We start from the raw sequence: 17745 nt of genomic DNA, 5'->3' as shown, positions 1-17745 counted from the left end.
GTGTCTGTACCTGAAAATCCCAACGGTTTGGTGAGCAATTTATTGCTACGATCTACAGCAGCTAGTTAAAAGTTTGCAGAAATGTAGTTTTTTACCATCAGGGCCTTATGAGCCTATACTGGTGTTTTTAAAAGTTATGTTTGACTTTATGACTTTCTGTGTCGTTTCTGGGATGCTTAGAACTCAAATTGCACTGCTGGAAATAGTTTATTTTGATGATTAATTTTGCATTATAATATTTATTTTTGTTTTTCCTGCATTATATAAAAATTGGTGTATTTCAGAAATAAAACTATGAAGACACTCAAAATAAATTTCCTGTGGTGGGAAACTATTTTGTGCAACTATTTTGTATTTACAGTTTTGAGAGATAAGCCTCTTAAATTTCTCTAACTAGAAATATATGTTCAAAAACAAAAACGATTTTCAATTTTTTGGTAGTTTATTGCATTTTTTTTGCAATTTATGTAATTACTGTGCACTTAATGCAGACATATTATTAGAATTTGGGCTATAATGGTTGTATTGATGTATATCAACTTGAAATGCTCCCAAAAATGGCACTACAGCATGTAAAAATATAATATGAGCTCTGGCAGACTTGGTAAAACATGTACATTTATGTTTTAGGATGTTACTTATATAGATAATTACAGATTATTGTTATAATACTATTAGTGCCAACTTCAGTGTCCTTTATTTTGTGAAGAAGCTCTTACAGAAATGAGCAGAAACATTAAATAATCCAGGCAACAGATGGAGAGATTTAAAGATCAATAGAGTGTGTGGGTAGACCGGGTTGAACTTGATTAATACCTAAAATATTTCACTTTTCTAAAGGATGACGATGAGCCAGATCAGCCCTATACAAACCTTCAGCAGCAGTGATTCCTACCAGACTCTCATCTCAGTGAACCATCAACACGACAACAAGACACGCTCAGCAAGAAGCGCAGGAACTGTGGGAGTGGATAATAAAGCTCTATGAAACATTTTAAAGTATATAAAACTTTAGGTGACATACTAATATAATAATATTCATATATTATAATAAACGTCCATCTTTTCACACTGGATAGTTGTTTCCCAGTAAGGGAGACCATTCAGTCATAATACTCCAACTCAGGCTCTCAGATTTAATACAATACAAACACAATAAACTGTGGCAAACATGACTCTTTGTATCAGACTAGTTTTGTTTTTGAACAAACATCTCATCATAATTTGAACACAATGTCCATCCAGATAAACAGAGAGATCAGTCTGGCTTAAACAATGTTGGTGGTTTACCTTCTACTGTCCTTCCACTTTTATGCACTTCTATTTTAGACATAGTAAAAGTTTCAGTGTAGACACAAGAGGTGAAATAAGGAGGGTGCAAGTCTTCCTGCTTTCACTATAGTCTACCTCACACTGTCAGCCACAGTTACTTCCTCACCAGCATGACTGCACGGAAACTCTGCTTTCTCCTGCTTCTGCTTGTGGTTTTTAGCAGTGAAGGTAAATATATATAATTAAAAAAGAAAAGCTGTAAAGCCAGGTGTTTAAGAAGAAAGCTTTAGTTAGGTTAGTGAAATAATATATGTGATTGATTTTCCCACAACAACAAATATATAGAAACTATAATCCCGATTTTGTTTCATTTTAACTGGAACAATTTATAGAGACTCTTGTGAAGACAATTGGAAAGAAACCCGATTCCACTCAAATATGCAGCAAAACAACTCTGAATATTACTGTGATGATACTGTGTGAGATCAGCACAGAGAGGAGCCGAGGAGAACAGCGTCGTCTGCTCTATCGTTACGACCGAGGCTTTATTCATGGCTGTGACTCCAGGTTCACACTGATCAAAGAAAATGAGACTGTGTTTCTCCACCTGCTCAACTTAACATCTGAAGACAGTGGGAACTACACCTGTGAGTGTGGATTTCGTGGTGGATTGTATGTTCTCCATCTCAGTGTGACTGTGAGAGGTAAAAACATTTTCTATTTATACCCACACCGCAGATTCAAGGTGGATGTTTGGAACTGCGTTAACACTTTCTTTTCTGTCATACATGGTTTGAGGTCGTCATTCCCACCTGCAGCGGATTAATGAAAGGTTTCAGTCAGGAGATGAACATCTGGAATGTTTTTAAGCTCTTCTTCTGGCTAATTTGTTTAAAATTTCATTATAAAACTGCTCCAATCACAACTTTGTTGTTATTTCATCAGTGAAATGTTTGAATGATGCAATTGTAACTCTAATGTAATGAAAAGATAAACATGTTTTCCACTTTAATATAACAGGTTAATGCAAATTTCGTGACTTTTCATGTTTTCAAAATGAAGTTTTTTTGTGTGTGTGGCAACATTCAACAGACGATGGAGATTCTTCTGGCATGAAGTTCATGGCTACAGTTCCCATCATTTCTGCTGCTGCTTCACTCATCAGTGTGGCTGTGATAACCTGTGGTTACAGCCTGAGGAGAAATCCTCGCAGGTGAAAACTTTTACTGACGCACTTAAACTCATGAAATGACCCTTTGAAATCACTTGAGCACATTACTGCATACAGCAGCCACTGTGGTGTTCAAAGTATCTCATAGGTTCTTTTCAAACACCACACATTAGTTGTAGACATAGCTAGTCTTGTTTTTGAGGTATTTTTCACCCCATGACCTCTGATGTTTTTATCCTAACAGAGAAAACAGATCAGGTCTAACTAACTTAACAGGATCTGAAACTCGCCAGATGTTTGTGAGTTTTCCATAGTTCTGTTTTACACTTAATTGTGCCGAGGCTGCAGTGCATTATGTCTGTGTTTTAAGCTGCACTTTAATTAAATGTAAATGACAGTGTAAATTGTTGTTTAGGACAAAGAGGACCGCTACATGAGCCTTCATCGGCAAAACATCGATGTCTACCAAACTATCTCCTCCGGTCGCCTTCATCATGATGCTGAGGCCACTGCATGTCACAGTCATGTACAATAATAATCAGAGATGGAGTTTTTATCCTGACTACGTGATCTATAAAACTATGATGCTAGACATGCTATCTATAAAAGACACTGACATTTTAACTTGCCAGCATCATGTGTACTGTTAGTTTGTTTTGCACTGAAAAAAGAGAAAAATATTAACGTCCAGTAAAACTTGTAATGATGTTGTGAATGAATTGCCTTAATTCATGGCTTTTAACACCATTTAATTTCTGTTTTTTATCTGGTTTGAACGTTGAAAATCCTGCCACTTGGCTCTGTGGCCTCTGCCACCATTATGGTTTTTGCTATACTGGTCCACTTGATAGTCATATTTGATGATGATTTTACTTTATTTTGAGTCATTAGAATCAGAACGGGGGTCAGGAAAGAAGAAAAAAGATAAGCTGGGGAGAAAGTTAACAGAAGAAGAGGGAAAAATAGAGAAGAAGAGAAATAGATGGAGAGGAAGAGAGAAAACATACTGAAAATCTATTTCATCATCTGCTGAAAAACACAAGGAAAAACCAACACAGTGGGGAACCCACAGCAACAACCAATAATATGCAGTAAGTAGGCTAGTAAGTAGTAGTAAATAATAGATATTAAATGTTACTGAGCAGTAAATGGGCCCAGAGGGCCGAGACCTGAGGACACCCCACCCGCAGCACAGGCCCAACAGAGCCAGGGGGCCGGGCCCCACCGAGCAGCCGCCCAGAGTGAGCCACTAAACACAGAGAACCACTAATGCACTGTGGGTGGGGGCACCAGCTACTGGCAGGAAGTGTGGTGGGGGGAAATAATACGTGACTATTTTTATGTGGAGTGGAATTAAACTGCCATAGAATATGCTTGTGGTGGATTTGACTCAACACAAGCGTATTGTCAAAGTGTTCTTTGGCATGCATCGAGACAGTTTCTCAGATACTGAAGTGACTTGAGCAGAGCCAGTTAAAGCCTACTGTGCTTGAGTGGGCAGCTCAAGTTTCCACGTGGAAGGTTTAGTGAGACAAAGACAGGAAGTTAAAGCTGCTGACTAATAATCTGCAGGTTCCTGATTTGAGTCTCTGTTAAGAGGATGGTGTCTCTGAGATAATTGCTTTTGTGCATCGATAAATAAACAGGGAAATAAATGAATAGAAAAAAGCATCCGAGCGGATGTGCACCGATGGTGTGCCCACTGGTCTTAAAGTGCCTTTGCGCCCCTTACCATTTATGGAGGTCCCATTTGGGCACATTGGCATGGACCTATAGTGTACATGGATATTGCTTTGTATTAGTTCTGGTATATTATACAACACAATAACATGATGCAGTGCTGCTGTGCACCATTTCTGCAAAGAGTGTGGTGCAAGCAAGGAAGATAAGATAACTCTTGCACAGTCATACCTAGTGTTAGATTTTGTATTGTTGATTGTCATTTATGCTTAGAAATATTTACTCATATATGCTTAGAAGTGTATAATCAATTGTAGATTGAAAGAATGTCTCATCCTAAAGAGGTCTGTAACAACTCTGTGTAGCATGAAGAGGGGAGTGCGTTCATTCCTCTACACAGAGTGTCCTGGCATAGATCACACTCCCTAGGAGAGGTAATCTTTTCTTATTGATTTATGGTATAGCAAACACACGTATATCTGTTTGAGTGTAAGAGCCTTTTGTTCAGATGGACTTGCTAACTCCTGGCACCAGCTTTGGGGAATCTTCACAGGGTCACATCTTGACCTCACACAAAACACACACACACACACACACACACACACACACACACACACACACACACACACACACACACACACAGGCAAGGTACTCTTTGTGTGTATGTAGACGTCATATGTTAATGAACCTATGCATATTCATGTAACCTCAATAAAAGAACAGTGGTACGGGAGAGCGGGCGAGAGCAACTGGGGTCAAGCGAAGGAACGGCGTTTGTCCGGTCTCTCCCGAGAAACATGAAGAACTTTGCCTACTTGTGTCTTGCTTTGCAGTGTAATTATATTGTCCTCAACGTTCCAGCGGATGGGTTCAAGCTACAAACCTATCACCTAGTACAATAATACAACAAAATTGGAAACTGTCCCACCATAACACAATCATTTAGATACAATATTGGACTTTGTTTACATGTAACTGCACAAATAGAATTTAGAAATGTAATTATTGACAAGAGTGAACAACCACTTATAATGTAATCTACAGCTGTGAGCAAACAGCTAGATAGAGAATCAGAAGTGTTGTGTTTTCTACAAAGTTTGCTGTTTCAGTGAGAGTCATATGTCATATCATTTCAAACAGTGGCGATCCAGAAATGTTGTACAAACGAGTAAGACTAACTATAGACTTTAGCCAAAGTTGTTAAGTTAGCTAAAGAGTTGGGATTGTGTGTAAGGCATAAATAAACCTAAAATGCAATGTTTTGGACGTTCTTTGGCACATTTCCCTACTGTAGGGGTCTCTGCAAGCATACGGGGCTCTGAGAGGGAACAAGATGACAACGAGGAATTCTACTGGAAACAGTCGATCATGTCTGTCAAAGCTGAATTCATGGCAAACTAAGCTAAATTAGTGTTTTTAGCTAACAGCTACAGTAAGCATAAAAGTGACTGTTGGGCTATTATTTGTTAACAGGGGCGATTTTAGTCCATTTTAGGGTGCTTTGGTTCATTTTTGGGGTGCTTTGATTCATTTTGGGGGTGCTTCAGTACTTACTTACTTTTTTTTTGACAATATTTCCTGTTTGTGTGACACACTACTAAAAATATAAAAGGCAGAACTTGGTTGAGAGGTAACTTTTTTTTTTTTTTGGCCTGTCCCGTTTGGCTCTTTTGCATCAGAATTATTGTCTAAAGGCAAAGAAAGATGCCCAATGGATTTACTTTACCAAATTGACCATCCCAGCCTTGCCGTAATGGTCCATTTGATTCACCTTTTATTGTTTATTTTATTTTCACTTACTGAATACGGGACAGACTTGACTGGAGGAAAGAAGGGGAGAAAGAAAGAGGGAAAGAGAAACAGCTGAGAAGAGGGACGGGGGAGAAGGGCAAAAAACATAAACCAACAGAATGAGCAGAAGAAAAAAAATGCATCTATCAATCACCTGGACCACCTGCTGAGAAAGAAAAAAGAAAACAAGCAGAAGAGAACAAGAGTAATAGAATAAACAACATCACAATGATATATGGGAATATGACAGTAAATACTAAATATTAAACATTATTGTGCAGCACATAAGATCAACAGAACACAGTGTGCTTTGAGGTAGGAGCCAAAAAGGGTGTAGTTTGTGGGTGTGATCACCCGTGTGTACACCTGTGAGCATGGACGCGCTTGTTTTTTTAAAAGGTTCCTTCATGTAATGATCTGCTAGGGAGTGTGGGGGGGCCACAGCCCCGTCCTCCAGGGCATGAAGCAGGTATGGAGGAGATCAAAACTCCAGACATCCAGAGGCCCCCAGAACACAAGAGACCAAGGAAGACCAACAGAGGGGCAGCCGCGCCACTGTCCCAGAAAGAGCTGAGGAGAGTCCCAGATGAGGGCTCACTCAGCAGCCGCGGAGCAGAAGCCAGGGGGGGTTGCAGTGACGCGCCCGTGAGCTCCGCCGGCAGCCAGCTGCGCCTGAGTGACCGAGCCCCAGGCCGAGAGGTCGGGGGCACCCCACCTCCGAAGTGGCCCGAGCGAGCCCCAGGCTCCAGGCCCCGATAAGCGGCCGCCAAGGAGTGAGCCGGTGTGTACCTGGACGCCCATCCCCAGACACAAAGAACCACCAACGCACCGATGTCTGAGGGAGTCCGCCACTGGCAGGGGAAGTGGTGGTGGGGGGAGATAGGCCTCCAAACCTTGGAGGGCCTAAGATGTCCCCAGAGAGGTGGCGCCTGACACCCAACCTGACATATAGACACAGACATACAGGCACACACAGATACAAACATCCATTCCCACCCTCATGCTCTCATATGCACTTACTCCACACTCAACCAACGTGGAGACAGACATAAAGAGACGCTGTACACACGATCACACTCCCCAAGCGTACTCTACAAACCGGGTCTAGGTACCCTTGCCCCTGGAGGGGGGGACTGCACCCAGACCTAGGTGGTGAGAGGTAACATTTTAACAAAAGTATCCATAATATTTTTTAATATTTTGTAATAATTTATTTGTAATAATTTATTCTGTTTCAGGAGTGTTTTTATGTATCTGTATTATATTATACAAACACATTAAAAGTGAATCTCTGTCCAAAATATACACTCAGTTTACTTCTTACTCACTGTGAGCATCATTCATTATTCTCCTCCAGTAATTAAGGTTAGGATATGTATTTTTTTTATTCCAATCCATTCTTCTTTTGCAGCATTTAAATAACCTTGATCAGAATTGATGGTTTTGTTACAGACTTTTCAAAAAAATGTTTTGCTTTTCTTTCACAAATGTGGGATTAAATTGTTAAAAAGTACAAAACAGTGATGGCATGTTTTGTGACGAGGACCCAGGCACAGAGAGACTTGATGGATTTAATAATCTTTTGATTTAATAAAGAAATTTGCAGACTTGCACAGAGACGGTAAAATTATGATGACTGATAAAGGAGGCGAAGACAACAGACGACATGAGGACAGGGAGGATGCAGGGACAGAGACGGGGAAGAAGTCTCATTGTGACGAGTAAAGTGTATCTTGGCTGGCTGGGCAGCTCTCTGGGTGCTCAGCCCCCCGAAGCACTGATCCTAGAATCCTCCCTGAATTGTGTTAATACAGTATGTCAACATGAAAGCATAACTGTACAGGGTGGGCCAGTTATATGGATACACTGTAATAACATAGGAATGTAGGCATAGGCACATTAGTATATGTGAGGGGGCAAACTCCTCAAGTTGGGTGGTGACCATGGTGGCCATTTAGAAGTCAGCCATCTGATACCAAATGATACCAAACAAGGCAAAGTAAATCATTTTTAAAGGTAAATGTAGAGGAAACATCAAAAGTTGTCACGGCTGGGGCAGCAGTCGTGTGGTGGAGTGAATGAGGACCAAGATGCAGACGGCGGTGGAGATGCGAGTGGAGATTTATTTACAGTGAAAATAACAAAGGTGAGGGAAGAAGTGAACATCAACCTAAACTGGGACAAACTAACAGACAAAGCAGAAAACATGAGGGCAGCAGGGAAACACAGAGATGACACGAAGAAGGCAGAGAGACGTGGAGAAACACCGATGGACACGGAGACTTTCCACCTGTTCCTTTTGTTTGAAGTGGCCGAACTTGGCCACAGTAGGACGTGGTCTCCTGGTCGCAGCCCGCATGGGGCCGATGCGATGCACTCTATCAAAGGCGATGTTCTTCACCGTGTCCTCCAGCAGCTTCAGGTGGGTTTTGATGAAGGTTTTGCACTCTGAGCCTTCTTCATCACAAGATCCTGGAAGCACTGATCAATGTAATCTTGGAGAGCCTCTAAACTCTCCCCGTTGTTCTCCAGGGTGTTGGAGATGATTTAGACAAATGTTGTTAGTTAGAAGACTATTGATAAGTGTATTTGGTAATACTGAAGCTTAAAGGAATTTGTTCAATTCTAAACTACCATTCACTTTAATTTTCCGCCAAAATCTCCGCGTCTGACGTCAGTTACAACATGAGTCGCTTACCTCTGTCACTCTGAAGTCACATTGAGTTTTCCTCACTGACTGTTTCAGACAGGATTGTGGGAGCAACACAAAAAGCAGCTTCAGCTGGAAACACACAGTTTAGTGTCTTTGCTGCTCGCTTTAAGTCACAATAAACAGGAAACTCATTGTGTCTCATGTCAGAATCAAATCACTCATATACAGGACAGGAAGAGGCGGAGCTTATTCCCTGCAGGGAGAGGTTAGCAGTCTGTGTCTTTCTCATTTCTGACTCCTAAAGAGCTGAAAAACACAGGCTGTTATTGGTTTGATTTGATTTGATTGATTTTTATTGATTAGCATTCAAATATCTCAGTGAAGACAGAACAAAGATCTACCACAAAGAAAGCATGAGACAAGGCTAATCAAAAGGTATTGGCTGAAGCATTTGCTTATTACGCCAACCCTTTTAACAAAAGATCTTTTTGCATGCAGCTCCTGTACACAGGGCTCGAAGCAAATAATAAAACAAAGCAAAAACAAAACAAACAAACAAACAAAAACAACTTTCCACCTTAGATAAGTAACGACATCAATATATATATTTTTCTAATACTCTATTTTTAAACATATTTTTAAACAAGGAAAATGAATTACACCTTTTTAAATCACTGTCAGAACTATTCCACAGGTTAACTCCTCTAACAGAAACACATCTCTGCTTTATGTTTGTCCTTATTAGAAATCTGTTCCCCTTAAGTCATATTGACTCTCTCTGACTTTGAACAGCTTCTGAGTACTGGGGCAAAGCAAGTTATTTTGTGCTTTATACATTATCTGTGCCATTTTATATTCAACTAAATCATAAAATTTCAGGGTATTCAGATTAACAAACAAAATGTTAGTTGGTTCTATATAGTTTAATTGGTTTATAATTCTTATAGCTCTTTTTTGTAACTTGAAAATATGAAGAGTGTTTGTTTTATATGCATTAGCCCATATCTCCAGACAGTAAGTCATATATGGAAGCAACAGAGTACAATAAAGTGTGTATAATGATTTTTTGTTCAGGACATGCTTTGTTTTATAGAGAATAGCAATGGTTTTTGACATTTTTGTTTTCACGTGGTTTATATGAGACTTCCAACTCAGCTTATCATCAATCATCACTCCAAGAAATTTATTTTCGTTCACTCTTTCAATTTCAATTCCATTAACCCTGATTTTAGATACATTTTTCATTTGTCTAGTGCCAAAAATAATCAATTTTGTTTTCTTTATATTTAATGATAACTTATTTACATCAAACCAGTTTTTTAATATATTTAACTCCTTTTCCGCTGTAGTCAGAAGCTGTTCTAGGTTTTTACCTGAGCAGTACAGAGTGGTATCATCAGCAAACAATACACATTTTAACAGTTTGGAAACACTACATATGTCATTTATATATAATATAAATAATTTAGGGCCCAGCACAGAGCCCTGAGGAACACCACAAGTTACCTTCAACTGCTTAGATTTTACATTATTGAATTTGACATATTGATATCTTTCATCCAGGTAACTTTTCATCCACTTGTATGCTATCCCTCTTATGCCATATCTCTCTAGTTTATTCATTAATATAGAATGAGCAATTGTATCAAATGCCTTTTTTAAGTCTATAAAAACACCAACAATATATTCCTTATTATCTATAGCATTAGATATCCCTTCAACAAGTTCCATCACTGCCATCGAAGTGGACCTTTTCACTCTAAAGCCATATTGGTTATCACTTAGGAGATTATGCTTCTCAATATATTTATCAAGTCTATTAACAAATAACTTTTCTAAAATTTTTGAGAACTGTGGGAGTAGTGATATTGGCCTGTAATTGGTAAACTGACATCTCTCTCCGTTTTTATGGATTGGAATAACTTTTGCTATTTTCATTTGTGAGGGAAACACACCAGTTTGAAAGGACAGATTACAAATGTATGCGAAAGGTTGCACTATATATTCTATAATACTTTTAACTAATATCATGTCAATACCAAAACAGTCAGTGGACTTTTTATTTTTAAATGTCTTCACAATGTTAATTATTTCATTGGGGAATAAATCACGCCTGAGCTCTACCCACTTCGAGTCCGGAGAGTTTTATTCACACAGCGCTGGAAAGAGAAGCTGACCAGGGGTTACATTGGTGCCGTGAGCCGTCAATCGAGTGTTTGGACGGTGGACTCCTCTCAGCAACGTGGGCCAGTTTCAGCGCTGCACGTTTGTGATTCATTGTTGTTCTTTCTGACACATTTAAAAAAAAAAAAAAAAAAGGAGCATATATAGCATTTTTGTTCTATTCTAGTTGTTGTGATGGACATCACAGAGGAGGGATCGAGTACTCCTAATGTTGTTGGTAGGGGTAGGGGGTTGTTATGTTCCCCTTTGCGTTTGCGTTATGACACTCCTGTTAGTGGGCGTGGTTTTGTTAGGGGGGATAGTCAGGGGATCCCAGGGCCCCAGTCCAGTGAAGGGGTTGTTGTCCCCCCCCCTAGCCCTGTGTCACACACGTCTCAGAACAACAGTTCACCTTCTCCTAACCCAGATACTATTGCCACGGAGATTGTGAGTCAGATGGGGGATGTGATCCAACTGGTTGGTCAGAGAGTAGCGCAGAGTATCTTAACCCAGCTCAGCCCGTCTGCTAGTACCCCCTTACCTGCACCCACGGCCACACCTTTCCATGCTGTGTCATCTACATCTGCTGTTGATGCTGCGCCGGTGCAGTTTGTGTCCCACAGGAAGCTTAAGGACCCACCATGCTTCAGAGGGGATGGTTCTGATCTCATTTCTGTGAGAGAGTGGGAGGATCTGATGAGAGCCTTTATAAAGCTGGGGAGTCTGAGACCTGAAGAACAGGCTGAGGAGATTCTTGTTCATTTGAGAGGCAAGGCTAAGGATGTGGTCCAGGTTGGCATTAGAAACAGTGTCGTAGATGTCACACGTGATCCTGAGGCTATTTTTGGAATCCTGAGGAGACACTTTGACTCTGCTCAGTGCTCACCTCTTCCACTGGCAGACTTCTACACCACTCTCCCAGAGAAAGGCGAAAGTGCATTCGATTACTGGCTTAGGCTGCACCGTGCTGTTGATCTTGCTGTTGAGCGCCTGAAGGAACGAGGACAGGCATTGGGTAGCCCCAGCACTGAGGTCACCCGAATGTTCATCAAAAACTGTCCCTCCCCTGAGCTTGCCATGATCTTTAGATCAAAGACAATTGATAAATGGACAGCCAATGAGGTCCAGGAAATCCTGTGTGAGTCCCACTCTGGAGGAACGTTGAACTCAAGCAGCACGACAGCCGAGAGAGTTGCAGTGAATGCGCAGCAGATATCAACAGCGTTGCCTGTCCAGCCAACAGAGAAGCACATTCAGCCACAGTCGACAGATTCAGCTACTTTGGAGCGGCTCATAGGCATGCTTGAGAAGGTTCTTCTGCAAAGATCCTTTCAGCCTGGTTTGACCACGCGGCCTAACTCCAGACGTTCCAGGATTGAGGGCCTACATGATAAGCCCTGCTCCGTCTGTCATGATATGTCTCACACAGCTTTCATGCACTGCCGAGATCACAAACTCTGTTTTCTGTGCCACTCAAATGACCACACCAGGCGTGCCTGTCCTGGATCCTCGTCGTCTTCTGCCCCTCGACGGTCGGAAAACTAGTTGATCCACATTTGAGGGAGGAAAGTGTGGATCATCTGAGTGACTCTCCCACTTGCGACAGCGATGACCTGGGATCCATGTATGAATCTCTGTGCTCCACTTCGCCACCTGGTACGACAGTTGTCTTCCAAATGACGCAAAGAATTAAGAAATCTGACAATTTGTTTTATACGACTGTGGGGACTGTGGGCGGAGTTTCACTGAGAGCCATGATCGACAGTGGCTCTATGTCGTGCTCTATTAGTGAGGCTACTGCTACGCGGCTTTTACAGTCCTGCCCTGATCTGAAGCTCGAACCAGCTAATGACATTGTTGTTGTTGGTGCTGGGGGTCACCAGTTCCAACCTAAAGCAGTTTGTGATTTGGAAGTGACTCTTTATGGTTTCAAGCTGCTCATCCCCATGCTGGTTATTCCAGGCCAAAGTGACGACATGATTATTGGCAGTAACGCTATTAAGTCGTTGATTCATGTAATGAAGAATACGGATGAGTATTGGAGGCTTGTATCTATCTCAGGTGATGTCACCAATGATGACTGTAGACAGTTTTTATCCATGCTTTCCAATGTTGAGCGTTGGCGAGGAGGGGCGGTGCCTGATAAGATTGGCACAGTGAAGTTGAGACAGCGTGTTACGCTGGAACCCTTTCAGGAACACCTTGTGTGGGGTAAATTACCTCCCTCTTCACCTCTATCAGCAGGCTGCACTGTTATTGTTGAGCCTACACAGTCTAATACTGAAGCTTAAAGGAATTTGTTGAAAGGAAGAGGCGGAGCTTATTTCCTGCAGGGAGAGGTTAGCAGTCTGTGTCTTTCTCATTTCTGACTCCTAAAGAGCTGAAAAACACAGGCTGTCATTGGCTGGCTGACACTGGGATTAATGTCCTTGAAGCCAGCAGTCTTTAATGTCCAGGTTCAGAACGGGCAGGTGAAAAACAGTCCTTTATGTCCTCTGATGTTCAATAAACTGTCCTGATTACTGAGGGAGCAGAGAAAGTGTCTCCATCACTCACCACAGCTGGATGCTCTGAAATCCTGGAATCCAGCTGTGGAGAGGAGCGCCGGCGGCGTGGACGCAGTTTAGTAATCAGGGAACGGGAGAGGAGGGAAACACAGCTGGGACCAATTACAACCACGAGACAGGAAACAGTAACACAGGACTGTCAAAGTAAAACAGGAAATATAACACAGAGTCCAAAGTAAGGAGACGTGGGACACAGTGAAGACACAGAAACAGAAACCAGAACTATAATCACAAAACAAACTCAGAAACATAAAGAGTGAATCAGCTGATTCAGTGTTTGTGACAAAAACATGGATCCTGGTTAATAACTTTTATTTGTTTGTTTCTGTATTATTTTGTGTATCGTTCTTATGAGCTGTTGTTTTGTCAGTGAAATATTATTTCATTGTTTTAAGCTTTTTGTTGACTTTGAAGTGCTTAAGTTGATATTTTTGAACATTTAATTTGTTCGATTATTGTCGAGTCGATAGAGGTGGCCGAGCAGACGCACAACACACACAGCTCACAGGTTTGCATTTCTAGATATTGCAGATGTTGCAGAAATTGAGAGTAAAGAACTCAGAGATCCAGCGCTGTCTCCTGCCCCTTATTTATACACCACAACACAACGACAGGCGTAACTCACACAAACGGGTAACATGAGGCTCAGATGCTTTGGACATGTTCACATGTGACAGGTTGCTTCTCCCCAAGACAAGAACTAACAGACTTAAAAACTCCTTTGTCCCACACGCCATCAGACTGTTTAACTCCTCTCTGGAGGGGAGAGGGAGGGGAAACAGGAGGACAAAGGAGGGGGGAACAACTAAGCTGTAGTGCCTCTTCACCTGTGCAATACTTTTGTAAATAGTCAATGGTGCAATAGACCTCAATACTTGAAATGTGCAATTCACTTGTATTTTTATTTTTATTCCTATTTATTCTATTTATCCCCTTCGTAAATTTTATTTATATTTGTCACTGTATTTTTATGTGTGTGTGTGTGTATATACATAATATTCTGTAACTGTAACTTCTGTCGGTGCTGTGCTTTTGGAAACCGAATTTCCCAGAGGAACCCACCCGAGGGATTGATAAAGTTCTATCTTATCTTATCTTATCTTATCTTATCTTATCTTATCTTATCTTATATACTGGACACAGAATGATGAAGATGGAGCTGCAGGAAGGAGGAAAAGAGGAAAAACACAGAAAAGATTCACAGATGTGGTGAAAAAGGACACGACAGCTTCTGTTTGTTAGTTTGGTTTTTCTTTATTTGGTAAAGATTCAGAAATAAAGAGAAGATCACATGTTTGAATATTATATTAACGTTCTGTAATTACAACAAGTTGTAAAATCTTTCCAGAGTGAGACAGAGACTGTGCAGAGACTGTAGAAGGACAGAGCAGCAGCAGAGCAGTCCAGATACACTGATGATCCTCTGTCAGATCCAGAGGGACACACAGGGCTGATGCTGGACTCTACATTGTGTCTGACAGTGGAGCTGTTCTCAGAGCAGTTCACTCTGCAGCACTGACAGTCATCTGCACTTCATTCCTCTGTCAGTCACTGCTGGATGAAGCTCTCCTCTCCACCTCCCAGTAACATGGCCCAGTCAGAGCGTCTCTACACACAAGCTGCTGCTGCTTCAACCTCTCTGGATCATCAGGACACAGCTGCTCCTCTCTCAGCACACACACCGTCCTGTTTACCATCATCACCTCCACCTGCAGAGAGAAGGAGGAAGAGCAGAGGAGATAAACGAGTGTTTCCAGAGACTCTTCATCAGCTGTCAGTCAGTGATGCAGCACATCCAGTATAAAGAGCAGCAGGGACGTCAGTGCTGGGACTGTACTAGGACTCATTGTTGCTTCACTTTTTCTAATCTTTGGATTTTTATTGAAGTTGCTGAAAATGTTTTTCCCTCCTAGTTTGAGTTTGGACTTTCATTCATTAGAAGAACCTTGGTGTGTCCACTCTGAGCTCTGTAGGAACCCCAACAACAAGCCCAACAATCCAGATGGACGGTTCCAGCTGTTAACTGGAGGAATTCCATCCAAACATCTGCTCTCACTAAATTCTTCCTCACCTACAGACTGTGTTCTTCACTGCTTTAAACTTGGAAATCAATGCAGTCATTGGTCTGCGTGCTGCTTTGTTCAGAGAGCTGATTGGCTGTTGACAGCGTTTGATCAGAGCGTGTCAGCCATTACTATGGTGACCATAAAGGTGAGAAACAGGAAGTGTTTGTGTCCAATCCTGAAGCCTGTCACCGTTCTCCTCTCACAGCTTCACTGAGAAGCTGCAGCTTTACAGGAAACACTGGATCTTTGTTTCATACTGACTGTGTTTAGTACAATACTGCTGACAGCACCACCCACTCACTCCATCACTCTACTGACCCCAGAGTCTCCAGTCTGTAGTCTGGACTCTGCTGAAGATCAGACAGCTGCTTCACATCTGGATCCTTCAGGTTGTTTCCCCACAGGTCCAGCACTCTCAGATGGGAGGGGTTGGACTTCAGTGCTGCTGCCAGATAATCACAGCTGATCTTTGACAAACCACAGTCCCTCAATCTGTATAAAGAATGAAAGATGTAAGTTTATTAGACAAAGTGCTTGAAATCATTCAGTGTTTCATCATCTGTTCAGAGCTGAAGAAGGTTCAGAATGTAGAAGTTTAGAAAATGGAAACTCCAAACAGCTGAAGCCAACAGGAAGCAGCTTCAAACAGGAAACTGTGCAGAGTTTCAGACTATATGTCCTGATGCAGCCAGTTGGATTTTGGAGATTTGAATCTCTGTTCTGTGACTAAGTCCTTGAATCATTTCTTCCAGTTGGTCCAACAAGACAGACTAAGTATTGGACATGTGTTGTGGCTCCATCAGGGGAGCTTCTAAATGTGATGTGATGGCCCCTCTGGGTCTGTCAGGTCACAGCACTGAAGAGAGCTCAAACTGGGCACACAGCTGTTCCAGTCTGGACCAAAGACTCTATACTGGGACTGAGGGACTGCTTTGACTGCACCCACTGGGACTTTTTAAAGGCTCATGTTCTCACTTAGATCATCGATTTCTACTGACATTTCTTTCTGGGAAAAATGGGGATTACTTTGGAAACAGGAAGTATTTTCCCCAATAAGCAGCCCTGGATTAGTAAATCACTCCAACATGTTCTCAGGCAGAACAAGCTGTCTTGTTATGAGGGAGAGAAGAAAAAGATTGAGGCACAGAAACCTGTTGAAAGAGAGATAAAGCAGCTAAAATCAGGTGTAAAAGTAAAGCAGAGGATGAGCTGAATAAAGGACACTCAAGGCTGGCTTGGAAAGGAATGAAGTCCATGGTGGGGATGCAGGACAAGGAGCAAAGATGAATGTGATGCTGAATCAGCAGAAGACTTGGACTCATTTGATTCCAGCTTTGATATCATTGATTTCAATGAAGAGCTTTGTGATTGTAGCAAAGGGCTGGTAGCTCTGAGAGTCCCACTGATGAGGTGTTTGTGTGGAAATCTCTTAGTGGGACCAAAGAGAGAAAAAGCCCTGGTCCTGATGCTGTGGGAGGGAAATGATTGAAGTGTGCTGTGAGGAACTGACTGGGAGATTTTCACACATTTTCCAGTCCTCCTTGGAACAACAGGAAGTTCCCAGCATATGGAAACAAAGGTTAAGTGTCCTATGGCACTCAGTGATGATGGTGCTGTGGCCCCACCACCTCCACCTCTTTGTAAAGGAACTAACTGTAATCTGAAGCTTCAAATGGAACTAAGACTTCCTCCACTAGGTGGCAGTGTCTGATGAGAAAGTGTTAGTGGAGCTGGCCTGGAGTCAGAAACAGGAAGATGCAGGATTTGGGCTGAAATGGGCAAAAGTGGTTAGCACTAGTGCCTTAGAGCAAGAAGGTTGTAGGTTGAAGCTTGTTGGTCAGCTGGGCCTTTCTGTGGAGGTTGGATGTTCTCCCACAGTCCAATGAAATGCTGCTTAGGTTCATTGGTGCTTCTACATTGGCTGTAGGTGTGGATGTGAGGGAGTGCTTCTCTGTCTCTCTGTTGGCCCTGTGATGGACTGCTCACCTGTGCAGGTGGACCACGCCTCTTGCCCTATGACAGCTAGGGCACAGGCTGCAGCCCTGTGAGCCTAAGCTGAATAAACAGTTAGCAAAAATGATCCATAGATGGCCTGAAATCCCCCAGTTAGCAGTTTGGTAGATAGCTATGACATGCTAATCCCATCCAGCAGCTGTATTCTACCTGTAAGCTGATCCCTGCTGAGCCAAAGCACTTTTTCATATACAAATTACAACCTTTAATAGAAACCTATTGGTCAGCATCTTATTAGCCTGCTGTTAGCTTCATTCCACAGAAAACTGAGAGAAACTAACAGAGTTGATAAAGAATAAAGAGAAATGTGCTGATTTAAAGCCTTTGAAGTGCTTCAGATGATCTCTGTCCACTTCTGTCCACTCATTC

The 17745-nt window shown here is 41.9% G+C and overlaps 1 protein-coding gene across 1 annotated transcript in view; it reads right to left on the bottom strand.

Moving 5' to 3' along the window:
• The window catches only part of LOC146548249 (NACHT, LRR and PYD domains-containing protein 12-like), a 172519-nt gene that overhangs the window by 102297 nt on the left and 52477 nt on the right, over positions 1-17745 (bottom strand). Inside the window, exon 15 of the mRNA XM_085265043.1 lies at positions 15682-15855. Coding sequence (XP_085121169.1) covers positions 15682-15855 — 174 coding nt within the window. The remainder of the gene's footprint in view (positions 1-15681; positions 15856-17745) is intronic.

Source organism: Mchenga conophoros, linkage group LG23, assembly GCF_057382185.1.
Source record: "Mchenga conophoros isolate Kocher_MC1m ecotype Shallow Benthic linkage group LG23, M_conophoros_male_GT1.1, whole genome shotgun sequence".
NCBI lineage: Eukaryota > Metazoa > Chordata > Actinopteri > Cichliformes > Cichlidae > Mchenga > Mchenga conophoros.
This window is presented reverse-complemented; position numbering and strand designations above follow the sequence as displayed.